The 23,131-nt window shown below is 48.5% G+C and overlaps 1 protein-coding gene across 2 annotated transcripts; it reads left to right on the top strand.

Annotated features, from left to right (window-relative positions):
- The first annotated feature begins 1,529 nt into the window (after positions 1-1,529).
- On the top strand, positions 1,530-19,590 carry Sall3 (spalt like transcription factor 3). Of its 2 annotated transcripts, XM_028872026.2 has the most exons (4): positions 1,530-1,707; positions 13,071-15,983; positions 16,200-16,540; positions 17,873-19,590. In XM_028872026.2, the coding sequence occupies exons 1-4, from the start codon at positions 1,626-1,628 to the stop codon at positions 18,302-18,304; spliced, it is 3,768 nt and encodes a 1,255-aa protein (XP_028727859.1). In that variant the 5' UTR covers positions 1,530-1,625; the 3' UTR covers positions 18,305-19,590. The 2 variants fall into 2 exon arrangements, with proteins under 2 accessions (XP_028727859.1, XP_028727858.1); XM_028872025.2 differs by having other exon boundaries at positions 13,071-16,540.
- Positions 19,591-23,131: the final 3,541 nt, after the last annotated feature.

Below are 23,131 nucleotides of genomic sequence, written 5' to 3'. Positions count from 1 at the left end.
ACTTTCCCACCCTCCACCCACGAAACAAACCAGGGTAAACTCCGGGAGGCCATCTGAGCTTCGCACACTTGGCCACTCGCACCGGCAAAAACAAGAAATTTAAGAAATGAAAAAGATACACGCTGGGGAGAAGGGCACTGGAGCTGCGGCGGCGAGGCCTGGGGCACATCCTGGTGGCGGCTCCGGGATGGAGGACGCGCGGACGCGTGTGCTCGGTGTGGTGGGAGAGCGCGCGAGTGAGCGCGCGGGAGCGAGGCCGCGTTCGCGTGACCGCGGGCGGGGAGACCCGTGCGGGGAGCGCGCCGCGCCAGCTGGCCAAGGGTGCCCGGCTGGCGTAGACATGCACGACCCCTTTACCTGCCCCCCATGTCACCCCCGAAATCCCGACCACCCGCGGCCCGCTCGCCGGACTTTCGTGGACTTGGAACTTTGAGTCGCACTCGTTGCCCACTCTGCAGGCCCGGACAGTGGGCACTGGGGCCACAGAGCCGGCGGGAACGGGAAAGGGGGGCGGCACCGAAGTCCCGCTGCCCCCTCCCTCCCCTGGACTTAAGCTGTCCGCGGTGGGGAGGCCCTGGCAGGCGGGCGCGGAGCCGGGGAGGCCCTGGTGGTGGCGGCGGGCGGGGCGGGCACTCAGGAGTCGGTGGGGACCGGGGGAGTAGTGGGGGGGGAGGATAGCAGAGGGGAGGAGAACGCAGGGAGGGGAGGAGCCGCGCGGCCCGCGCCGCTTCCGAACCGGAAAGTTGGTCTTGCCGAAGTCCCGCCACCCTAGCGTGCGCACTCCGCTCCGGCCGCGAGCCTCTGAGCCTGGCGGGCCGCCGGAGGACCCCGCGAAGTGGACAAGAGCCGGGAGAGAAAGTCCGGAGACAGGGGCACCTGAGCCGGGACGGGCTGAGCGAGCTGAGCGGCGCGGCGACCCGCTACCGAGGACCAAAGGCGGTCGGCCGGCCGGCCCGGTGCGCAGGCGGTGCGGCGCCCGAACGGCCGGGGCGAGACAAAGGCGCCGGGCCGGAGCCCTGCCCGCGGCCGCTCGCTCCGGGAGGGGCCGCCCGGCGGCGGCGGCGGCGGCGGCAGCGGGGGGGGGGGGCGCGGGCGACGGCGCAGACACTCTATAAAGGGGCGAGCCCGGCGCGCCGGCGGAGACGGCGCCGCGCGGACGCCACCAAAGTTTGCAGCCTGCGCGGCGCGGAGGGTTCGCTGCCACGGCCCGCCGAAGCCGCACCCCGGCCCGCCCGCCGAAGCCGCACCTGGGCAGCAGAGGAGCGCGGCGCCCGAGCGCGGTCGGCGGAGCCCGCGATGTGAGCGGCGTGGGGCAGCGCGCACCCAGGTCCGCAGGCGCCGCGGCCCCTCCTCGCCAGCGCGGCTGCTAATTGCGAGAGCGGCCTCATTTGCATAGGCCGCCGGAGTCCGCTGGAGGCCGGCCAATCGGCGCGGCCCTCCGCTAATGGACATGCATTATTCACCAGCCTAATTGCTCAGCCCCATGCGCGGCCCGCGCAGCCGCCGCCACCGCCCCGCGCCCTGCGCCCCGCGCCCGCCGGCCACCCGCGCCCACCCCGCGCTGTCCCCGCCGGCCACCCCGCTGATGCCGCTGCCCCGCACGGGGCCGGAGCGCCGCTAGCAGCATGTCTCGGCGCAAGCAGGCCAAGCCCCAGCACCTCAAGTCGGACGAGGAGCTACCGCCGCAGGACGGGGCTTCAGAGCACGGTGAGGGCCGGGGGACCTCAGGGTGGCCCGTAGTTCTGGGGCGCCCACCCAGGTTGGGGAGCGCGGGCGGTGGGAGCGACTGCGCGCATCTCGGAGTGGGAGAAAAGTTCCCTGGTTCCCGTGAGCGAGTGCGGGACCGGTACTCCATCGAAGCGCGCGGGCGTGGAAAAGAGTTGTGGGCCAAGTAAACTTGGCTCCTCTGCTCCGACTTGGGGAGCTGCGCGCGGACGGAGCTGTGGCCGGGCCGGCTTCAGGATGAACCGGAATCGGCTGGGCCGGAGGCGAAGGCCCGCTTTCCCAGAGCGGGCGGGAGGGGGGGTCCGTGCTGCCGCCTCCGTGCTGCTCCTGGTCTCTGCGCCCCCACCCTGCTTCGGTGGGCCCGGAGCCTCCAGAAGCTCCGGGATCCTGATCTAGAGCTCAGTACTATCCCCAGGGCGGGCGCAGTAGCGGGGGACGCGTCTGAGGCTCACCTACCGCTGGACGCGGGCCCTGGAAGCTGCCGCCTGGCCAGCTTTGTTCGGCGCCGTGCGTCCTGGTGCCCAGCCGGTGCTCGCCTGGAGCCTACCCGGGGCCCCAACGCTGCCTCGGTGATCCCAGTCTCTGTTGCCTGTCCCCGATACCGCCAGCAGGCCGCCTCGGGTGACCCTCAGGCCGCGAACCCCGCGGTGTCCCAGAGCGTTGACAAATCCAATCATCCCTTTCGGAAGCAAGTGGGAAGTAAATGTCTCTTGGCCTTTGCTTAATGGCCGACTGGGGAATTGTGGGGCGCGAGCACAGCTGTTTCTTTCGGGGGCTAGTGCGTGCATGCGATAGGACCTCAGCACGTTCCTGGTGGATTCCAAGTTTTCCCTTCGGCCTTTTCCTACTCTTTTGGATGCACCGAAATCGGGCGATGGAGATACCTTCCTAGTTACTTCGCTGGTAGCAACTTCCTCCTCGAACCATCCATAAGTACAGGGCAGGCGCTACAGAAGTTAGACACTGGAGAAGATTCGAATTTAGTATGGTTGAACTTTGGCACCCCAAAGTTTATGGCACCCTGAATCCGTAAGCCCTGGGCGCCAGTTTTGGCGCGCCTTGACAGGGTCCCCAGGGCGCCGGTAAGAAGGCCGAGGAGGGGCGGCCGCATATGACACGGAGCCCCCCAACTAGTTCGAGGTGGAATAATTTATTCCTTAAAAGCCAACTTTTATGATCAACCTATTGTAAATTGTTTAGAGGCAGATACTAAGTAATCTTTTAGCTATGAAAATAATACCATCTAAAAAAAAAAAAACCCAAACGCAAAACCGTAACAAATAGACGGAATTTAAGGGTTTAACACACAGCATTAAAGTTTGACAAAGCATGCACGTCGCAGCAGAAAGTGAGAAAATGCCCACAGCAGCCCTGGAATGAATTAAATCAAATGGGACTCGTTGGGTCTTTTTGTTGCTGTGAGGTGAGGGAGCCGGCATCTCGGCAGCCAAGTCAGCCAAGATTAGAACAGGCGATATGCTAAAAAGAAACGCTTGCATATGTTGGGTAGATTAGGGACAAAGAATCTTTTTGTCATGGAAATGGATTTTTTTTTGTTTTGTTTACTTCTTCACATAGAATTTCTCACACTTGGGTTGTTTTGTATTACCCTCAATGACTACATGATCAAATGAATGGATTTATTTCTGCCGAATGAGAAAGACAGTCTTTCCCTCAAAAGAACTACACTGCATCCCAGTGAGGAATTTTAAAGCTTCATTATTGCGGCTCCTGAATAGCTCAAAATCCGCTTTCACAGGCGCCCTAAAATGCAACAGTGTAAATACTTCTCCGCTTTGTAGGGTCGTTATCAAAATGTGCAATGTCTCCTTTTATTAAAGCATATTTTAATTAATAGAGTAAAACCTCGTGTGTTTAACAGTTAACAAGCTGAGGCACTGTTGTTCATTTTTAATTTCGCTTCAGAAATGTGAGTGTGGTAAAGTTAATCGTGTAAACACGTCGGAGGATATATAACCCGGACAGTGTTGAAAACCCCAGATAGTCAATTATTTACGAGTTCTCTTTTGAATTCTGCTGCTCGCTGCTCTAATTTATTTCGAGGCTCTCCAATATCCAGGTTTTCCATCCTTTCAGGAGTGGCGTTTTTATCCAAGCTGTTTTCTACAGTCGTTCAGACTTCTGATCCCGAGGTTGCTACAGTTCCTCATCATATTTTGCAACAGGCCAAAAATAGCCTGTCTGAGGCTGAGCCCTAGTAAAGCAGCATGTGCTATTCGAGTTTGAAGGATAGTTCAGGCAAACTATTAAAACAAGTTTTTTTTGTTTTGTTTTCTAATTTAATTGTTCTGAAGCAGATTGTTCATGGAGCATAAAAGATACCTAGTTCCCCTATGAAGTCAAGGAATGTTCATGCTGTCTTAACTCTAAGATAACCAAGAAAAGTAGTTTGGTTTTAGGAAAAAAAAAAAAAGATAAATGGTTGTGTAAACTAAATTACTCCATTGTCATTTCAAATTCTTAATTCTTTTTAGCTGCACGGGAGACAAATATGTGCTGCATGAAGTTATAAGTGAGCTAAGTCCACAGTGTTTTAGAAATGGAGTAAATGATTCCTTTGTATCACTTTGGGTGTGACATGTTAATTAAAGCAGTAGGTCCATCTCTGCGGTAAAATTGAAGGCTTTTGTTAATACCATATGTAAAAAGAAATAAGAATGGTGGAAGACAAAGATGCATAGTCTTGTTGATTTCCAGTAGAAACCCCACATTTTTATGGTTTATTTTTCAGGATTTGGTTTTTAGACAAACAATGGGGGGTGGGGGGGGCAGCTTTGGTTCTCTCCAGACCTTGGCACTAAAGGAATGAGTGACAACTCTGAATGAAAACAAGCAGTGCTGCCTTATGGAAAGTTCTGGAGTTACCTTGTGATAAAATTTTATTTTAAGTTACCGAGATCGTAAATCCCCCAATAGAAAATGTCATTTTAAATTGCTTATTCGTGATGATTCCCCACTTCAGAAATAAACGTGATGCAGCTTTGGGATTCAGTTAGATCTGTAATGATATCCTCTGAGCCAGCTGAAGATTTTTGTTCTAAGAAAAACTAATTAAAACTTCCAGTGACAGTGTTGCACTTAAGCCCTACCAAGAACTTTAGAGACGTGGCAACTGTGTGCCGTGCCCGCAAAAAGAAAGAGAAAAGCAGTCCCTAAAGACGATTTTCTCTGTCCTGGGAAAGTCTGTATTTAAGGAAGAACAAAAGAATGTTGTAATTTAAAGCAGTTTTCGAGGATGCATCTTCTGTGTGGGCATTAACTACTTCACGGTGTTTTTATTTTCTACCAGTTTACAGTATATAGCTATCTTAAAAACCTTTTCAAGTGTGGCCAGTCTGCGACCTAAGAACTAAGGAGTGGAATTCATAGACTGCTTAAGTTCAGGGAGAGAAAGCCACCAGTGCTCAGCGAGGAGATCTCTTTTTCTTTTATCTGTATCTGCAGGGTTTGCCTTCAGCCCCCCCCCCCCTCGCATTTACAATTCAGCATACCAAAAGGGCCCGAACAGAAGCTACTTTCTTACAACCACCGGCAGATTGTTTTCTCTGAAACATGAAAGGTAGAAAGTAAGTGAAGGGGGAGGTGGGGGAAGAATTTGCAAACATTTCTTTTTAAAATAACGCTCAAAAACTTAACCTGTTTAAAAATGCGTGCTCCTAAAATGGGTGCCAATTAATTCCACCTCAAAGAGAGCTGATTATGAGACAAGAGTTAGGGAATTTTTAGAAGGATGTATTGTAAACTTTTCAAAGACTGCGTCATCCAGGGTTTTCGGATATGTTCAGACAGTAGGGAAGGGAAAGGTGTGGAGGAGCAGCGGGAATTACTTAGCAAGTTGATGATTTCTTTGTATCCAGAATGACGGTGGAAACAGACAAAAGTGGCAGATTTCATACTCAGCTCTAGGTCCATTTCCTGGTAGCCTTAAGAATATTTTCTTTGGGAATGGGGAAAGCAGCAAACAGAGCCAGGATCTCTGTCCTGTGAACTGACCATCAGCTGGAATTTAGCATTCTTATGTGTAAGTGTTGGCACAAGGTCTTGTGTAAGTAAATTAAAAATCCTTTAGGCTGCTCATGGGCTTTTCACCAGCTTTTAATGCAGCGACATAGTTTTGAGTGTCATTTTTAAAAATAATATGATAAAAGAAGGGTTTCCCTTTTACTCTTTTTCCTTTACTGTTTTACTAGTTTTTCTTTTCTTCCTTGATTTCTTGACTAGTTGCCAGTGTAAGAAACACCAGTGGATCTTAGACAAACAATATCATGAAGATGTGAGCTAATGCTGCTTACTGCTGGTGGGACACTTTTGTGATTACAGTGTGTGTTAAGTTACCGCACATTTCATATACAATCTATGTAAAAAGCAAATTTTAGTAATTGCATTAAGGAAAGTGTTTTAAAAGTATCCTGAGGTTTTCTCTCGTAATTTCAACAGTTATGGTTTAAGATGCAGTTAACTGTGTGAGTGCCAAACAAACAAGGCAAGGCATGCTCCAGAAAGTGAAAAATGCATTTTTTAACAAAATAATGGGATGACCTTTATGCTTGAGACTAAGATTGATTTGTTTCTTAATTAAAGGTAAGGGGTTCTGGCCACCAAAGGGAGCTGAAGATACCCGAGCTGTTTCTCCTCTGAGGGTGGACCTTTCCTCTCACCTCTAGCCTAGTTTTGCCTGCTCTGGGAGGTTCAGCCCCCTTTGCATTCTTTGAAATCATGGTGACTTTATGGTATGTCGTGGAGCCTTTTTAAACGGTGGTCCTGGGAAAGGTGGGTGGCAGAATGCTGGCCAGCTTCGCCTTCTGTCCCCGAAGGTGAGTTCTTAGGAGTCTTGTGACAAGCCTTGGCCTGCTTCACCCTGCCAGGGGCGGCCACTAGATGTCAAGCTCATAATACAGTTAGTGCATCTGTGCTGTTGACCTTGGCAGCAGGACTCACCACTGTTTTGTTAAGTGTGAACTCAGTCCGTGCTAACTAGAGATCCCATGAGTTTGTTCCGAGCAGTACAAGCTGATCAAATGCCATCCAGTTCAGCACAAGTGTTTATGGCTCTTGGAAGAAGAGAAACTGGCTTGCTTTTGTGTAGCCATTACCTCTTGAACGGTTTAATTAACCCTGCAGGTGCCAGGGCACTCTGTCCTCATTCCTCAGCATTACGGGTCCTCAGAGTGGCCTCAGACGGAGCTGTTTGATAATAGTCTTGTGTAATCTGTACACATGCAGAGTCACTGGCATCATGGGGTGGGTGGTGGCTTTTCCAGGATGACTTTCTGCTTGTATGCAAATTTCTCCCACCATGAAGTAGTAGCAGCTGATGGAAATGATGTCATTACCTAGCCCAGGTTCCTGAAGCCTAATGCTCACAGGTGATCTCAGTCTCTTTCCTAGTTGCAGTGTGACTCGGGCTATTTCAAGGGAGGCATTTTTGCACCAAATCCATTTTACTTGTTACTGGATCTCTCCCCCTTCCCCCCAGTAAGTGATGGGTTGTGCTTGCTCTGATAGTGGATTGCGATGGAAGGGACACTTTCTAGGAGGACTGTCATAAAACGATGTGGGATCCTTTGTATCAAATCTTGGAGAACGCTGTATTTAAACCGCCCACCACCTTAACTTGAAGTGACTTATCAAAACCTTGTTTTCAGCAGCCCCTCACCAAATTACGATCAGAATAGCTGGCTTCTGCCAACGTGTCTCAGGTCTGCGTGTTTTGTGAAGCACAAATAGTGGTGTGAGCGTGAGTATAGCATGACAGCTGGATGAAAGGGCGATTGTGCAAACCTTGAAGTGCAACAAACATCTTTCTATCAAAGTGACTGTGTGTGCTACTACTGCCTCAACTTCGTGTCCCCAAAAGGGACAGTGTTTCTGTCCCTGGAGCCTCACCGCACAGCTTAAAACTGAACCAGTTTAAACAGAAGACGCCTGGGGCCTGTGCCACAGGTGGTTGTGACTTAACAAATTTGTGATGTGGGCCACTGAGTAAGAGGGAGCGCGTGGGTCAGTGCCGCGCTGAGCATAGCAAGACTGCCCTCCACCGTTCAGCTCTGTGAGCACACGCTTTCCAGGTCTGGGGGAAGAGGACAGAAATTTTTCTTTTGCGCCTGGAATTTCTTCTACATTGTTAAACACAGTGGGGGTCTCTATTTGTCTCCTCCTGTGACACAGCTTGGGCTCAGTATGGCGATAATTCATCTTTCTTTATGGGATTCAAAGCTATCATAAAGAGTTAAAAAGAATTAATTTGCAAGAAAATAAGTGTCTCCTAAGAGTTTGGGAAAACTTGAGAAATGCTTGCTACATTTTTAAGAGATGGAAAGACAAAGGAAAAAGTAGGGTTTCCTGTCCCGAAGACCCACCTGGTATTTTAAAGTTAATAGTTAAAGAAGAGAATTTTAACGTGCCTCTCTGTACTAAACAAGTCTGCCTTCTCCCTTTGTTAATTGTACTGCACTTAAAAAAATGTAACAAAAGTGTAGCAAAATAAAGGAAACGATAAATCAGCAATTTTACTGCTGTTTTGTAATGGGTGGAATTCTTGACACTTCTGAAAAGAGAAAATGAAAATAAGCCTTGTTAAGAACTGTGCTTAAATATTTGTATAGAGAAAGCATGGCATCTCAAATATCTTTATACACTGCAAGGTTTCTCACTTGTGGCCTGAAAAAGATGGTTTTCTAGAAGACAGAGAAAGCATGGTGTCATTTCCCAAAACTAACCAGGAGTGAAAGCTGTGATGGTGAGGATGTACTAAAAATTGGCAGATTTTTATTAAACGTGCTGTTATCAGTGAGTAGAAAAAATGCAAGTATTCTTAAAATGAATGCCGTGAAGCTAGCTGCCTTGTGGTTTTCTCTGAGGGGCTGTAGGCCTTCCCCTTCTTCTCTGCTGGTCCCAAACATGACTCTCCCTCAAGGTGGAGTTAGGAACCCTAAGTTCTGGAATGACTATAAATGGACCAGCAATCTATTTTTTATCTCCCTCAGCCAGGTGACTGGTTTCCAGGGCAGTGAGGGCTGTGTGGTCCTTCCGGTAGTTGCCTTCACCTGGTAGCCACCATGACCCACTGGCCTGCCAAACAGGAGGAAGGCCTTCCAGGAGGGAGAGCCAACACCCGGACGGTATACTTGGTTAGCATTTTCTCCACTTAGTGTATAAGTGTATGTCACCTGTACGTACTGTAAAATGCCTGCCTAATCCCTGGCTAGTTAGTTTCAAATCTTAGTTGTTGAATATCCAGCAGGCAAAAATACAAATTACTTGGATGAGAATGTTTAGAATGCTTGTTTTTTAAATTCTCTCCTCCAAAAAATAAAGAAAAGAAAAAAAAAGAAAAGAAAAAGAAAGAGAAAAGAATGAGAATAAAAACTTGCATTGCTAATACATTTCTCAAAGCTTTTTTGTTGTGCTCCCTGACTCTGATTAGCCGTAAATAAACATTTTAAGCAATATTAACTAGTGGCTTAATAACTTCTTAGCATGGTGGCCAGTTCAGAATGTTATTTAAAGAGAAACATGGTTCAAAAGAATGTAATCTTGGCTCTACAAGATGGCAGAGGCAAAGGACACTGGCAGCAATGTGATGACATTATCAACTGCAGTCAGGGTATCTGCCTGGGTTTTCTTTTATGGAAAACAACTAATAATGTCAGCTTCACACATAGATGCTAATGTACACAGTGTTGGAAGCAGGTTATAATTTAATTTCACTCTTTAGAACGCACCAGAGGTCAGCACTTGTGCTCTTGGGAGTCAGTAGACTGCACCACCCCAGAGTCCTGTCGCTGCTACGTTATTCAGTTATTTCCTGACCATTCATTCAGTTAAGAGTATTCTGTTGCTTAAAAACATCTCAAACATATACAAGCAATTTCAGTTCCATAAAGGAAACATTAGTCTGTTCTTTGTATTTATGTCTGTCTTAATAAGTTTCTACTTATCTCCAACTTTTATAAAGGAGGTCTAGTCACATTCGAATTTGGGAAGCACAGCCATAGCTTGAGCATATGAGACTTAACATTGAAGCGACTGTTTTACAGGCCTTTTGAACAAACCCCAGCAGAAATGTTAAGTGGTAATTCTAATTTATTTGCCCCAAATAAGAAATGCAAACTGTTTTGAAGAATTTCCCCCTCACTAACTGTAGTTTTTAAGATCACTTTTTTTTGCCAAAAGTGAAATTCATGATGAAGCTTGGCTCATAAGCAAATTGTTGCCAGGCTTGGTTTCTTTGGGCTCATTAACATAAAGAACTGTTAACGGGTCCAAAGGGTCAGAATGCCTTTTCCTTACAATTTCCTTCTTCAATTTGGAAGGAGTATAGGTGGAGGATCATTTTACTTTGAACAAAATATCTTATGTTGAGATAATTGTCACTTAAGATTGCATTAAACAAAATGACATTATTTGGCAGAACATGCTTATATATTCCATGCACAGCTAAGAAACACTTGTAATTTAGCAGCCTTTGCTGTGGAGAAAAAAAGAAAGAAATTACCTAGGGGATCCCTTCTCAGCCTCAGTGTATTTGGAAGTGAACCCTAAAACACTTAACACATAGAAAACTAATGGGAATGTAAAAATGCAAATCTTTAAGGTAAATAGATATTTGTTTGGGTCGAGACCCTTTTGAGAAGCATGGGTTCTCTGTGTCCCACCACACTTTGTGAAGGCATCACTTACAGTTGTATAAATTAATTCTTTCCACATTGAAGGCACTTTAAGCCAGCGCACTTTTAAGCATTTTCTGAATGACTTGTCCCTAGAGCATACTAAATGTAAAGAAAAGGTATTCTTTTAATAAGATAACTGTTTGATTTTGTAAAATTTAAAGCATATATACCTTCAGTTTTTGTGCATCGCACATACTGTACATTTTTATCTTCTTAAAGGAGATGTATGTAGACAATATTTCAAGGCATTAGCAGTTTTTAATAGGTTGGCATTTCCTTTCTTTTAGAAAGTACAATTATACTTTTTGTATCACAGCTTTACACGTTGGAAAGCCCCTTCTTAAAGTCAGCCTCCTGCTTAGCGATTTCTATGCATCTAATTTACTGCTTAATGCAAATGAACTTTTTAATGTTCGCTTAGGTTTATATACGTATGTATGTATATACATATGTGTATATGATATGTATATGTTTTTGAAGAACATACAATTAAAGAGAAATCATAGATAAAAAATTTTTGCCATTTTGTTAAAACTTTTAAAATTAAGTTACTGGAATTTTGAAGAGCTCATAGTTTTTTATTGTTGTTGTTTTGTTTATTCAATGATTAAAAAATTCTAGCCTCCCCCAGCCCTGTTCCATAACCATAATGAGGTTTACAATTAGTTTTACATACGTTGAACAAAGTTGAGCATGGAGTATTTGTTTTGTTAATGTGCCTATCTGCTGTATAAATCGACTGTCTTTGCTCCTAGCTACCCTCACCCTCATTACAGATACCTATTCCCTTCCTTCCCCCACGCAGTAATGAGACTGCTCGCTGCAGCCTGATCTTCGCACTGAGTTTAGTTTAGAAGTCTGTGGGGTTTATGGGCTGCAGCTCTAACTTCTTTCCCCTTCAAATGGCTTAGCCAGTTAAGAAAATGCTAATTGAATGCTGCTAATAATTTTTAAAGGCATGTATAAATTACCTGGAAGTAATGGCCTCACGGTAACCAGCAGACCAGCCACAAAAATATTTTTATTTCAATTTCCAGAGAGAGGAGCAGTGGGGTTTCCTGAACAAAATTAAAACAAAAAACAAAAACACAAAACAACAACAAAAAACCCCTCAGATTTCTCTGCTCAACCTAGTGCTGAATTAGCAGCCCCCCCCCCAAAAAAAAAAACCTTAAAAGGAAAATGTTGGAGACTTTTTCGAAAGTCCACGGGCTGGTATCAAAACCCCAATGTCTTCAGATGGGACTGGGGGATGTTTTGTTCTCGACCTCAACTTTGCACATTTAACAAAGAGCTGACTTGCCTGTGACATTTGTTCTGTTCGGTGGATGAGTTACCCCGTCACTTCATCTGCAAGCTGGAAAAAAAAAGAAAAGAAAAGAAAAGAAAACAACAACAAACCTTCTAGTCAGTGGCACCCAAGCCGGTACACAAATCCAGGCAGCCGTGGGCCTCTCTCCCCACCACAGTGACCCAAAAAGCCAGAGCCAAAAGTGTCACTGGGTGTCGATTTCTCGTTCCCATACAGCTATTTATTTGATCAGGTGTGAATTAGAGTTGTTCATTAAACACGGTTGTTATTCGGCACAAGAGGGTTAGGGAGACAGAGGAAGTAGCTGCCTACAACAGTAATTAAACATGTGTAACCAATTAGAGGCTTTTCCACGATGGTGCAAGCATATAATTTGCTAAGTCTTTCTATGAGAATAGATGAAAATAGGTACAAAAAGTGTGTCTGACTACAACATTCTCATGTTAAACATGTCAACATAAATGAACTTTAAATATATAATTCCTGGTTTGTTAACAAACCACCGAACTCTTTTGGCTAATCACAATAACATGTAATTTCAAGTTCATTTCACCAAAGAATATTGCATCTGACAGAGCCGATTAATTGTACTAAGCATGATTCATTTTAGGCCTAGAGTATATTGATAGTCCATCTGGCAAATCCTAAAATGTAGAGGCCTCTGCCTTCCAAAAGAGAAGAACTAGAGGAGGAGAAGGATACCGCCATTGGGATCCACAGAAATGCTTGCAGCTTCTTTGTTACGTCCACAAATCATAGTATTTAGCCTGAATTTCCTACGTGAAATAAATGCGTCTTGATTCAAAAGGTTCTGCGGGATCATGTTAGATCGGCACCGCCCCAGCTGGGCTTAGAGCTGATGAATCCATGAGCCCAGATCACACCACACTGGCTTCCTGTCAGGTGCCGGTGAGTGGGAAAGGTTACGGATTAGCTCGGCGATGTTAAGTGAACTGGCAGAGGCGTCTCTAATTTTGTTGGAAATGAGGAAGCCCGATGGTAAAGGGGAATCCTAATGAGCCCATCGAAGCCTGGCTTTGTACCCAACAGACAGGGTGGCTGCGGATTGTATGAAGATATTGGAAATCGATGGCTTCTATGGAATTTCATTAAGAAGCAGTATCCACGATTGATAGGGCCTCATAATTTGATGGATTGTGCTAAGAAAATGATTAGCTAGCTAGAAAGAGTCATAGAACACACACGCTGGGACGTCAGAAATGTTGAAGTGGGGTAATTTGTACAAAATAAAAAATATTGATTTTACTGATGTGCAAAATTTTGAAATGGAGGGCGGCTGTCTGGCGGAGCCTAGCTGATGTAATCTCTTGGTTTCCTAGGCGTCCCGGGGGACGGTGCTGAGGACGCAGAGAGCGGCAGCGAGAGCAGGAGCGGCAGCGAGGAAACCAGCGTGTGTGAGAAGTGCTGTGCAGAGTTCTTCAAGTGGGCAGACTTCCTGCAGCACAAGAAGACTTGCACCAAGAACCCACTGGTGCTGATCGTACATGACGATGAGCCAGCGCCGCCCTCCGAGGACTTTCCAGAACCTTCTCCCGCCAGCTCGCCCAGTGACCGCACTGAGAGTGAGGTGGCAGAGGAGGTGGCACCCACGGAGGGCAGCGAGGTGAAGGCTACTGCCAAGGAGGCAGAGCCCATGGATGTGGAGGCCTCTGCCGACAAGGGCCCTCCAGGCCCAGGTGTGCCCCAGCCGCCACCTGCACTGCCACCCCAGCCGGAGCCTGCGGCCTTCAGCATGCCTAGTACCAACGTGACGCTGGAGACGCTGCTCAGCACCAAGGTGGCCGTGGCCCAGTTCTCCCAGGGCGCACGCGCGGGCGGCACGACGGGCCCCGGTGGCACCGTGGGCGCCGTGGCCATCCCCATGATCCTCGAGCAGCTGGTAGCACTGCAGCAGCAGCAGATCCACCAGCTCCAGCTCATCGAGCAGATCCGCAGCCAGGTGGCCCTGATGAGCCGCCAGCCAGGGCCTCCGCTGAAGCCCTCAGCCAGCGCCCCAGCAACCGCCTCGGTGCAGCTTCAGGGCCTGGCTCCGCATACAGCCCTCCAGCTTTCCACTGGGCCTGCCACTGCCTCGGCTGGCTCAGGCTCCACCCTGCCGGCGGCGGCAGCGGCAGCTGCGGCGGCCTTCGATGGTCCCCAGCACCTGTCACAGCCTGCATCTGGCACAAGCACTCCCTGCAGCACCAGTGCTGGCCCCGCTGAGTCGGGGGCACACCCAGCTTGCAGCACTGGCCCTGCTCCAGGAGCCGTGGCCTCAGCATCCAGTGCAGTGGGCACCACGGTGCAGCCCCAAAATGCATCGACGCCTCCTGCCCTGGGTCCCGGGCCCCTCCTCAGCTCAGCCTCCAATCTGCCAAACCCTCTGCTACCTCAGACCTCATCCAACAGTGTCATCTTCCCCAACCCACTGGTTAGCATTGCTGCCACGGCCAACGCCCTAGACCCCCTGTCGGCTCTTATGAAGCACCGCAAGGGCAAGCCCCCTAATGTGTCGGTGTTCGAGCCCAAGGCCAGTGCCGAGGACCCTTTCTTTAAGCACAAGTGCAGGTTCTGTGCCAAGGTCTTCGGCAGCGACAGTGCCCTGCAGATCCACCTGCGCTCCCACACAGGGGAGCGGCCCTTTAAATGCAACATCTGCGGGAACCGCTTCTCCACCAAGGGCAACCTGAAGGTCCACTTCCAGAGGCACAAGGAGAAGTACCCCCACATCCAGATGAACCCCTATCCTGTCCCAGAATACCTCGATAATGTGCCCACCTGCTCCGGGATTCCCTATGGCATGTCCCTCCCCCCAGAGAAGCCAGTGACCACCTGGCTGGACAGCAAGCCAGTGCTGCCCACCGTGCCCACATCAGTCGGGCTGCAGCTGCCCCCCACTGTCCCCGGCACCCACAACTACACTGACTCCCCTAGCATCACCCCCATTAGCCGTTCCCCACAGAGGCCCTCTCCGGCATCCAGCGAATGTACCTCTCTCTCCCCAGGCCTCAACAACACTGAGTCAGGTGTCACAGTGAGGCCCGAGTCGCCCCAGCCACTCCTTGGTGGGCCTTCGCTCGCTAAAACCGAGCCCGTCAGCCTGCCTTGCACAAGTACTAGGACGGGGGATGCCCCTGTGGTAGGTGGGCAGGTCAGTGGATTGCCCACTTCGGCGGCCGCCACGGTCACAGACAGCGCGTGCGCGAGCCTTGGTAGCCCCGGTCTCCCAGCTGTTTCTGACCAGTTCAAGGCCCAGTTTCCTTTCGGCGGGCTGCTAGACTCTATGCAAACGTCAGAGACCTCAAAACTGCAGCAGCTGGTGGAGAACATCGACAAGAAGATGACTGACCCGAACCAGTGCGTCATCTGCCACCGAGTGCTGAGCTGCCAGAGTGCCCTGAAGATGCACTACAGGACGCACACGGGAGAAAGGCCCTTCAAGTGCAAGATCTGCGGCCGCGCCTTCACCACCAAAGGCAACCTGAAGACACACTTTGGGGTGCACCGTGCAAAGCCCCCACTCCGGGTACAGCACTCCTGCCCCATCTGCCAGAAGAAGTTCACAAATGCGGTCGTGCTGCAGCAGCACATCCGCATGCACATGGGGGGCCAGATCCCCAACACGCCACTGCCCGAGGGCCTCCAGGAGGCCATGGACGCGGAGCTGCCCTTTGACGAAAAGAACGCAGAGACCCTCAGCAGCTTCGACGATGACATCGACGAGAACTCCATGGAGGAGGACTCGGAGCTGAAGGACACGGCCAGTGACTCCTCCAAACCACTCCTCTCCTATTCGGGGTCCTGTCCACCCTCACCCCCATCGGTCATCTCCAGCATCGCCGCCCTCGAGAATCAGATGAAAATGATCGACTCAGTCATGAACTGCCAGCAGCTGGCCGGCTTGAAGTCGGTGGAAAATGGGTCTGGGGAAAGCGACCACTTGAGCAATGACTCCTCGTCTGCCGTGGGTGACCTGGAGAGCCGCAGTGCGGGCAGCCCCGCTCTGTCTGAGTCCTCATCCTCCCAGGCTCCGTCACCTGCTCACAGTCATGGCGAGAGCTTCCGTTCCAAGTCACCGGGTCTTGGCCACCAGGAGGATCCGCAGGAGGTCCCACTGAAGACTGAAAGGCTGGACAGCCCACCCCCCGGCCCAGGAAATGGAGGTGCCCTGGACCTGACGGCGGGCCACCCTGGGCGGCCACTCATCAAGGAGGAGGCCCCTTTCAGCCTGCTGTTCCTGAGCAGAGAGCGGGGTAAGTGTGCAAGCACTGTGTGTGGTGTCTGTGACAAGCCCTTTGCTTGCAAAAGCGCGCTGGAAATCCACCACCGCAGCCATACCAAGGAGCGGCCGTTTGTCTGCACGGTCTGCAGGCGGGGCTGCTCCACTCTGGGTAACTTAAAGCAGCACTTACTGACGCACAAGTTGAAAGAGCTGCCTTCTCAGGTGTTTGACTCCGACTTTGCTCTAGGTCCCAGCCACACCGCGCCTAGCCTGGCCTCCAGCCCTGCGCCCACCATGATCAAAATGGAAGTGAACGGCCACAGCAAGGCCATCGCATTGGGTGAGAGCCCAGCCCTACCAGCCGGAGTCCAGGTCCCGACTGGGCCCCAGACAGTGATGAGCCCTGGCCTGGCACCCATGCTGGCACCCCCACCACGCCGGACACCCAAGCAGCACAACTGTCAGTCATGTGGAAAGACCTTCTCCTCAGCCAGTGCCCTGCAGATCCATGAACGCACCCATACTGGGGAGAAGCCCTTTGGCTGTACCATCTGTGGCAGGGCCTTCACCACCAAGGGCAATCTCAAGGTAAGAAGGCCACAGGCCTGAGGCTGTAGCCAAGCCACATGGCACCTATGGATGGCCCCTGCACCCCCTGTCCAGGCAGAGATTCTGTCTTTACACTTGGTGTACGCGTGTACACACATGTACAGAGTGTGTTGTTTGTCCATACACGGTATGAATGTATAGAGTGTGTGCATGTGTATATGAGTAGTGTATATTTGCACATGCATCCCATTAAGCAGCAGTAAAGTGAAGCAGGAATCCATGTTCCACCCAGGGGGTTCATGTCTACCTGCTCCTCTGATGGTATCAACCTGCTCCAGGGCCTCGGGCATGGCAGACACTTGGTGAGCAGGCCCAGAACACAGTCTTCTTGAATCTTGGTCCTTAAACAAAATAAACTTGGTCCTTAAACATTAGCATGTGGCATAGATGAGACTTGCTCTGAGTTCTAGAATGTTCTATCGTCTGTGTGACTATAGACAGGGCCCTGGGAGGGATCCCTGGTGAGGAGCTTCCCAGCATGTGAAGCCTGCGTCCCTACTGAGGACCCAGCCCAGCTGCTGCTGCAGGCTGCTCCATGTTCCTGCCTATGTTGCTGGCCTCAGACAGACAGAAGCCGCTTGTCCAAGTCTTAGAAGGCTCTCTAGAGAAAGCTAGTAGCCCATACCTGTGGCTTCTGTGCTGGCCCAACAGGAGCCTCCTGAAGACCCTGCTGCTCTGGGTGGCCCAGGAGGCCTTAGCACTCACTTCTCCTGTTCGAGAGAAAGCAAGAGAAGAGAGAGACAGGGCAAGAGTTCAAGTTCAAGACCTTTTACAAGCTTGAAAATGGGGCGGGGGGAGGGGGGGGCCGAGCAGAGGCTGAGTCTAGTCTGCTAGGCAAGTTCCAGGCCAGTAGCAGAACCTACCTATCTCAAAAAAAAAAAAAAAAAAAAGAAAGAAAGAAAAGAAAAGTAAAAAGTGGACCTTGCTTGAAGACTAACACAAGGTTGTCCTTTGACCTCCGAATGCATACACTGAGGTTGGGAATGGATGAAGCAATGGAGAAGGTCCTTGATTATTAAGTTCTAGAACATTCTTTAGCAGTCTTGGCAGGGGTGCGGGAGGTGGGGGGAGGGTGTTGGTATCTAAAAAAATTGTCAATTTACATGCTGGTTTTGCTTTTTATATTCACAGAATGAAATACTGTGTGTATAGTACAAGGTGCTCAGGAAAGCTCACCTGACTGCATTCTGTTGACCCCGGGGCTAATGCTTAGAATGTGTGTACATAGCATGAAACAGTGAAACGGAAAACTTGCTGCCTAACAGTCCTAGACTTGCCTACTTGTAGCTCGTCTCTCTGTGTCTCCCACAGGTACACATGGGCACCCACATGTGGAACAATGCACCTGCGAGGCGTGGCCGCCGCCTGTCTGTGGAAAACCCCATGGCCCTGCTCGGTGGTGACGCTCTGAAGTTCTCCGAGATGTTCCAGAAGGACCTGGCAGCTCGGGCAATGAATGTTGACCCCAGCTTTTGGAACCAGTATGCCGCTGCCATCACCAATGGACTTGCCATGAAAAACAATGAAATCTCTGTCATCCAGAATGGAGGCATCCCTCAGCTCCCAGTAAGTCTAGGCGGAGGTGCCATCCCGCCGTTGGGTGCCATGGCTGGTGGGGTGGACAAGACACGCACTGGCAGCAGCCCACCCATTGTCAGCCTGGACAAAGCAAGTTCAGAGACGGGAGCCAGCCGGCCATTCACAAGGTTCATTGAGGATAACAAGGAGATTGGAATAAACTAGCCAGATATGCTTAAGACTTCATCCTCCTGCTCTGTCCCCAGCCCACTAATCACAGTTTGAGCATCAGGCTTTGGACCCCACATGCCTAGGCTCTCGTTAATATTTTATCCATGACAGAAAATACCTGCACCACGTGGCTGCTGTAAGGTGGCCCGGTAAGTGCTGCATGGTACTTCTTCAACAGTGGGTTTGACTGTTCTTAAGAACTCTGCAACCTATTAAGTAAATTTCAGACAAAAGCTTAAATGCTTGGAAAACTGCCTTAGGAACAGAAAGAGCTCAGACCATATCTACTTCATTTCTCCTAAAACCTAGTGACCCCCTTTCGTGGGGGAACAGGGTCCCCTGTGGTAATCCAGTGAGCCGCATTCAATGGTTTTGTTCTAATTCTGTAGACACTTGAACTCTGTTTTAGGGACTCTTCATCTTGAAGAAGCAGTTCAGTGCTCCAAACGCTGTGTATTACGACCGTCTCTTTGTCTATAGTATTTATGTTAAGATTATGCGGGTAACAGACAATAAAATAACCCAACCTTAAATGAAGATCTTGTATCACAGAATACATCTGGCTATGTGATTTTTTTTTTTTAAAAAAAGCAAGATTTGCTTTATTATAAATAAGTGGATTAATTAAATGCAGGCAAAATTGTGACGTCCTATTGGGAAAGATAGCATGCTTTTTGTGTGCAAGTACCTGTCAGTAGCCCCACCCTTTTTAATTTAAATGTTTGTAGCTGCTATGTGAACAGTTGTTCTCCAGTGTGGTCTGTAGCTGGGAACAAGTTACAGACAAGCATCACCGTAAAATGATTCACAGCATTATAAACAGTTGTGAGTAAATATTTCACATTATCAAAGCTGTATAATAAAGAGGTAATGTTTGTATAATGTGGTTGCAAATCTTAATTTATACAATTGCACTTTTAGTATTTTGTATTAGGGAGGTTTGTCTATAATTTGAGAATTTAAGAAAAGATGTAAAGTATTTTATAAATAGTACTTCGGTTTAAAGAAAATGGAGAAAAAAAAAAAACCAACCATGTCACAGTTTATTGTTTTGTCTTAAAGTTGAACATGAGAAATCCATGCTATTTAAGCAGAAAAGCCACCAAGACTTGTCAGCACCTCAATAAAATAAGGCCTGCCATTTCTTAAATTAACATGATTTATTTAACTTTTCTACAAAACACGTTGAAAAACTGTGGGCACCCTAACAAAACTTGGACAAATTAATCTTAGTCCTGTGACATAGAAAAGGAAAAAAAAAAAAAAAAAAAAAAAAAAAAGAAGCAAGCAATGGAGTGAACTTTGTGTAGGTGTGATTTACTGTAGGCTTGCCTCTTTCTCGTTCTCTCTCTCTCTCTCTCTCTCTCTCTCTCTCTCTCTCTCTCTCTCTCTCACACACACACACACACACACACACACACACACTGCGACTGCCTCGTATCACTGGTCATGCTGTAAAGGAGCCGGGAATAGTGAGTGTCTGGCTGTGGAGTCAGTCATAACTTAGACGTTCTCTGAGTCTCTGAGTTTCTGATGTATTTATTGTCTTTTCAAGAGCAAACACAGTGCAGTGCCCTGGTTATCCAAAAGTCTGATCGTTTGCTGATGACTTGTCTAAATGGCATCCAGTGAGCACAGAAGCCTGACGCTGGGAGGCAGGGCTGAATCAAAACTTGAACGTCAGTGTTGTGTGTACTACCTCATTTTTGTGCATCGCAAGCATGCTGGGATGTGACACCATGAACTTCCAACAAACTTGCTCAAGACATACTGTAGGTAGCTGGGTACCTCGGCAGGGAGTTGTCTGTGCCTGAAGGCTAAACCAGGCAGTGTGAAACAGATGGATAGAGCAGCCACCTCACACAACCGAACCAACGGGAAAAGGCGCTGCTGGGGAATGACTGCCACTGGCCCGTGGCTGAGCAGAGAGCTTCTGGGGCTCATTATGTGTTCCTGTCTTTGGAAATGAACACGGAACTCTCTGGCTCTGTTTTCCATGTAGTGAGGTGGAGCGTCTCCAGGCCATGCCATCTCTTTCCGGGAGATGGGACCAGATGCTCCGGCTTTGAGACAAGGAAGACAAGTGGCTAATGTTGCTGTGCTTTGGCAGTTGAATGTCTTGTTATTTATCTGTGTCCTGGTGTGCCTGTCCCCTCCTCTTGGTTGGTATTTGGTGTACCACGTTAGTGTTCTTTCTTCTCTCAAAACGATGTGTATATAACTTAAGAAAAGAGAAATGTAAAGTGTTATAAATGAGATGGCTGATGAAGGTGCAGTGACCACCCCCATTCTGTGTTCAGGGCTGGCTGTCCCTCTGCGTGGTGAAGAGAGACACTATTTTTATAACGCAAAATACCGCGCGGGGGTGAGGGCCTCCCCGAACCAGCCAGGCTGTTTCGTAGATCCAATATATTTTATGATTAAATCCCGTGGCTCGACACATCTACTGACTGAAATGGATGTCTTAGTCTAGGTTACTATTTTTGTCATATGGAACTGAATAAAATGCAGGATGTCATATTATTTCTGAATTGTGTTCCCTGGTTCTTCTTGGTGGAATCTGCAGTGCTGGCCGTTTGTGGTGAACGGATGTCTGTGGTGGTTTCCATGGGGAGAGCCAACAAAGGTTGACAACAGCTTAAATTTCAGCCGTGTCCAGGAGGACTTAGATTGATCTTGACTTTTTTTTTTCCCCAGTGCTGGGCATGGCACCCAGGGCCCCGTACATGCGTACTAGCCAAGTACTTTGCCACTTGTCCATATATCCTTCCTTTGTTTTTTTTCTCCCCCCCCCCACCCAAATAAAAATAAACCTAATTGTGGATATTGTTTTCCACCTGCCATGGAAGAAAATACAGTAGAGATGCCAGAGAGTCCCGACCATGCTCAGGATGACCTTCCCAACATCTGCGCTGAGTGGGTGGAGCAGCTACCTGGTCACTTGAACAAACAGATGTTCTCGAATGACTGTAGGCAGTACAGGAATAAGGGTGTGCTCGTGGGCACCACGCGCGCGGCGGACGGCATGTGAGCTCTCCCACGCCAGCCTCCATCTACTCCCACTGGAGACGACTTTTATTTTTAAATTAGCTTTGTCTCACAGATAGCTTTGCTAAGACTTATAACTTTAATTTAAGAGCTCCTGGATATTATGCTAGCTAATCCATTTCTTTGTTTTTAAACATTAAATAACTGTTGATACCCAGAAGCTGAGTGACTTGAAGGAGGAACATAGTAGAAGAAGAGTTCTTTCAGGAGCGAGAAAGGTACCAACCGCTAATCTAGCTGGCCAGGCCACCTTTCACTGTTCCCAAGCCTTAGGAATTAAACGGTGTTGATGAGCTTGAACTAAGCCAGATAGTAAATTCAATTTTTAAAAAAGAGAAATAGCAAAGATCCCATGGCTGTTTAGAATCATTAATATCAATTAAAATCCAAGTGAAGAAGGAGCTGTCTCTTCTACTTCAAAATTATTTTTAAGGAGCGAGTCACAGGTATCTGGGCCTAGCATGTGTGGGTTCTACTTAGCATGTGTGGCTTTGGCACCAGCTCTAGTATGCAAAAGAATCGTAAGTGGCGCCAGTCCCTAAAAATTATTTAACTGTGTTTCTATTCTAAGTTCATTGCGGGATCCGCTAACATTTCAAACTAATTAAAAGCAGTGCTACGTGGCCAAACAAGGATAATCTTGTCTCCATGGATGACAGTAGGCTGGTGTGTCCCCGTCCCCCACACACACCCCGAAGCCACTTTTCCTTCCTGGGTGGCAGACAATACCTGGTCCCACATAGTATTTCACACACACAGCAAACGTTGGGGGCGTTTACTTCTACACAGTGTCTGCACTTCCAGCAGACCACCAACTTCAAGCTACTCTGGTCCCTCAGCTGCATGTCTCTGGCTGCAGACGCCTGAACCCTTCATTTCTTCCTCTCTCGGTGCATGCTTGAGGCAAAGCAGTGATGATGTGTGACTGTGGCTCTTTGTCGAGCCTGTCCCCACCACATACCCTGACCATCGGAGCGCATTTACCAGCTACCAAGTGAACACTTGGTTGTTTCCAGTTGAGGTCTCTTGTGACTGAGCCTTTCACCAGAGAACGGGCTGGGACACATCTTTGTCTCTTAGCTGATTTGGGAAATGTTAAAATTTGATCTACAGAAATACTTCTTTCGGTAATGAGGAAAATTCTTTTCCTTTTTACTTCCAGAGGAAAGTGTTAACTCTGAGCCTAGGACCTTAAGAGCAAGTCATGATACAGTCATCTTCAGTACTGTGGTGCTGAGTCAGAGGCACGTGTGTGCCTGGGTCTCCACGTGTCCTGGGGGTATGCTCTGCAGAGGGTCAAGGCAGCAGCTGAAGTGGATGGTGTGTCTGTCTGGCAAGAGATAGAGCCTCTCCCCTCCCCTCACTCAGTCTCGTTGTCTGTAGGAGCTCAGAAGTTGATGATCTACTCAAGTCCCTCCACTTGTAAAATTCCATGTTTTTGTAAAGCCACTAATAATATACCTTCCCTGTTGTGAGTCAATGGACAGAGTAATTGACAGTATTTATAAATAGAGAGAGAATGGGAACAATTGCCCAAGAATATTATCCCATAATATAACATTTTTACTATAAAATACAGCTGAAAGAATTCTGTGGAATTATTTTTGGACCATGAAAGTGTGTTTCTGTCTTTACGCAGGGAAAAGAACAACAACAAAGTACTCAGCTTACTGAAGCTCTTTTCAGGGCTGCAGCCCCTATGGTAAAATAAAAGCACGCTCTGTGAACAGTGTGCCGACTTCCTTTTCTGTTCGAAGAGAGATTTTTTTAAGT

This window comes from Peromyscus leucopus, chromosome 19 (assembly GCF_004664715.2).
Source record: "Peromyscus leucopus breed LL Stock chromosome 19, UCI_PerLeu_2.1, whole genome shotgun sequence".
Taxonomy (NCBI): Eukaryota; Metazoa; Chordata; class Mammalia; order Rodentia; family Cricetidae; genus Peromyscus; species Peromyscus leucopus.
This window is presented reverse-complemented; position numbering and strand designations above follow the sequence as displayed.